Source organism: Silene latifolia, chromosome 8, assembly GCF_048544455.1.
Source record: "Silene latifolia isolate original U9 population chromosome 8, ASM4854445v1, whole genome shotgun sequence".
In the NCBI taxonomy this organism is placed as follows: Eukaryota; Viridiplantae; Streptophyta; class Magnoliopsida; order Caryophyllales; family Caryophyllaceae; genus Silene; species Silene latifolia.
The window spans coordinates 23628301-23629643 of record NC_133533.1 but is presented as its reverse complement, the minus strand read 5'-3'; the positions used below and the strand labels follow the sequence as shown (position 1 = coordinate 23629643).

The window sequence follows — 1343 nt, the reverse complement described above, 5'->3', positions numbered from 1 at the left end:
TAATTTCTGGTATTTTATCAACAAAGAGATCGATTTGAAAAGGTTAGTATTCCATTGTTCTTTAATTATGTGTTTATTCTTTTGTCCGATCTCTTTTATATTATAAATTCAAGCTAGATTGATATTAATATATTATGCAATTACTTAGTAGTTAATACTACTTTATTAGAATTTTGATATCATTGTTTAATGTTAGTTAATTGTAAAAAATTATGGATGCACTACTATGCCAAAAAAATTACAAAATTATATACTGATACATACTTGACATTATTATATAGGACAATGAGTAAGCACACAAATCTTTTCACCTTTCTTAAACGAAAAGAACCAGAGCCTGCTACGACTACGACAAATGAAGAGGTTATGCCTGAATCATCCACTCCTGTTATTGAGCAAAACATATTTGAAACACATAGAACTGAAACTGACGAGACTAAGGACCTTCTTTTGTCTTTGGAGCGGTATCCAGGGTTACGCGTACCTATGTGGGATTACCGATATGAGAAGCGAGACCAAACACGCAGAGCTTATTTAAAATTGAAGCCTTATCAGCCTATATTAAAAAGTTTTCTGTTTTCAGGCCCCGATAGTCATCATCGTCGATTTCAGGCTTCATGGTATAAAAGGTTTCCGGATTGGCTAGAGTATTCAACTTCCAAAAATGTTGCGTTTTGTTTGTTATGCTATTTATTTGCAGATAAACCTAATCGTAATACAAAAACTTTTACTTTGGTTGGGTTTAACAATTGGAAGAAAGTAAATGATGGAGATAATTGTCCATTTATTACTCATGTGGGTGGAGGTCCTTGTTCGACACATAATAACTCTGTGAGAGCTAAGATTGATCTTTTGAATGACCGAGGACATATTCGTCATGCTTTGATTTCACGACGAGAAGAACAAATAAAAAGAAATCGGGTACGTCTAATGACCTCAATTAATGTAGTGAGGTTGTTAACCTTACAGGCTTGCCCTCTGAAAGGTCATAATGAGTCGGAAAATTCAGAAAACCGAGGAAACTTCTTAGAGTTTCATAAAGCTTTTGCTAGATATAATGATAAAGTTTCAAAAGCCATCGAGAATACTGATTATAATGCCAAATATGTTGCACCGTCAATCTAGAAAGAGAGATTACAAATTATATCAGCCAAAGTTCGCAACCATATTCGAGAAGAAATTGGGGAATCTTGTGATACTCCCATATACCAAGGAGCCTTAACAAGATATTCCCTAGCATATAAGGGCATCACCATCTCGGTTGCCCGAGAAAAGTAATCATCAAAGGTCAATAAAAGGACATCTAAAATTATTTTACAACTGATATTACCCAACTAATAAAA

At 34.0% G+C, this 1343-nt stretch overlaps 1 protein-coding gene across 1 annotated transcript; it reads left to right on the top strand.

Annotated features, from left to right (window-relative positions):
• The first annotated feature begins 285 nt into the window (after positions 1-285).
• On the top strand, positions 286-1125 carry LOC141594858 (uncharacterized). Its single transcript, XM_074414847.1, has one exon. The coding sequence runs from the start codon at positions 286-288 to the stop codon at positions 1123-1125; it is 840 nt and encodes a 279-aa protein (XP_074270948.1).
• Positions 1126-1343: the final 218 nt, after the last annotated feature.

Bases quoted from the DNA above. Each gene is read 5' to 3' on its own strand.
- LOC141594858 (XM_074414847.1), top strand. From the start codon at position 286: ATGAGTAAGCACACAAATCTTTTCACCTTTCTTAAACGAAAAGAACCA.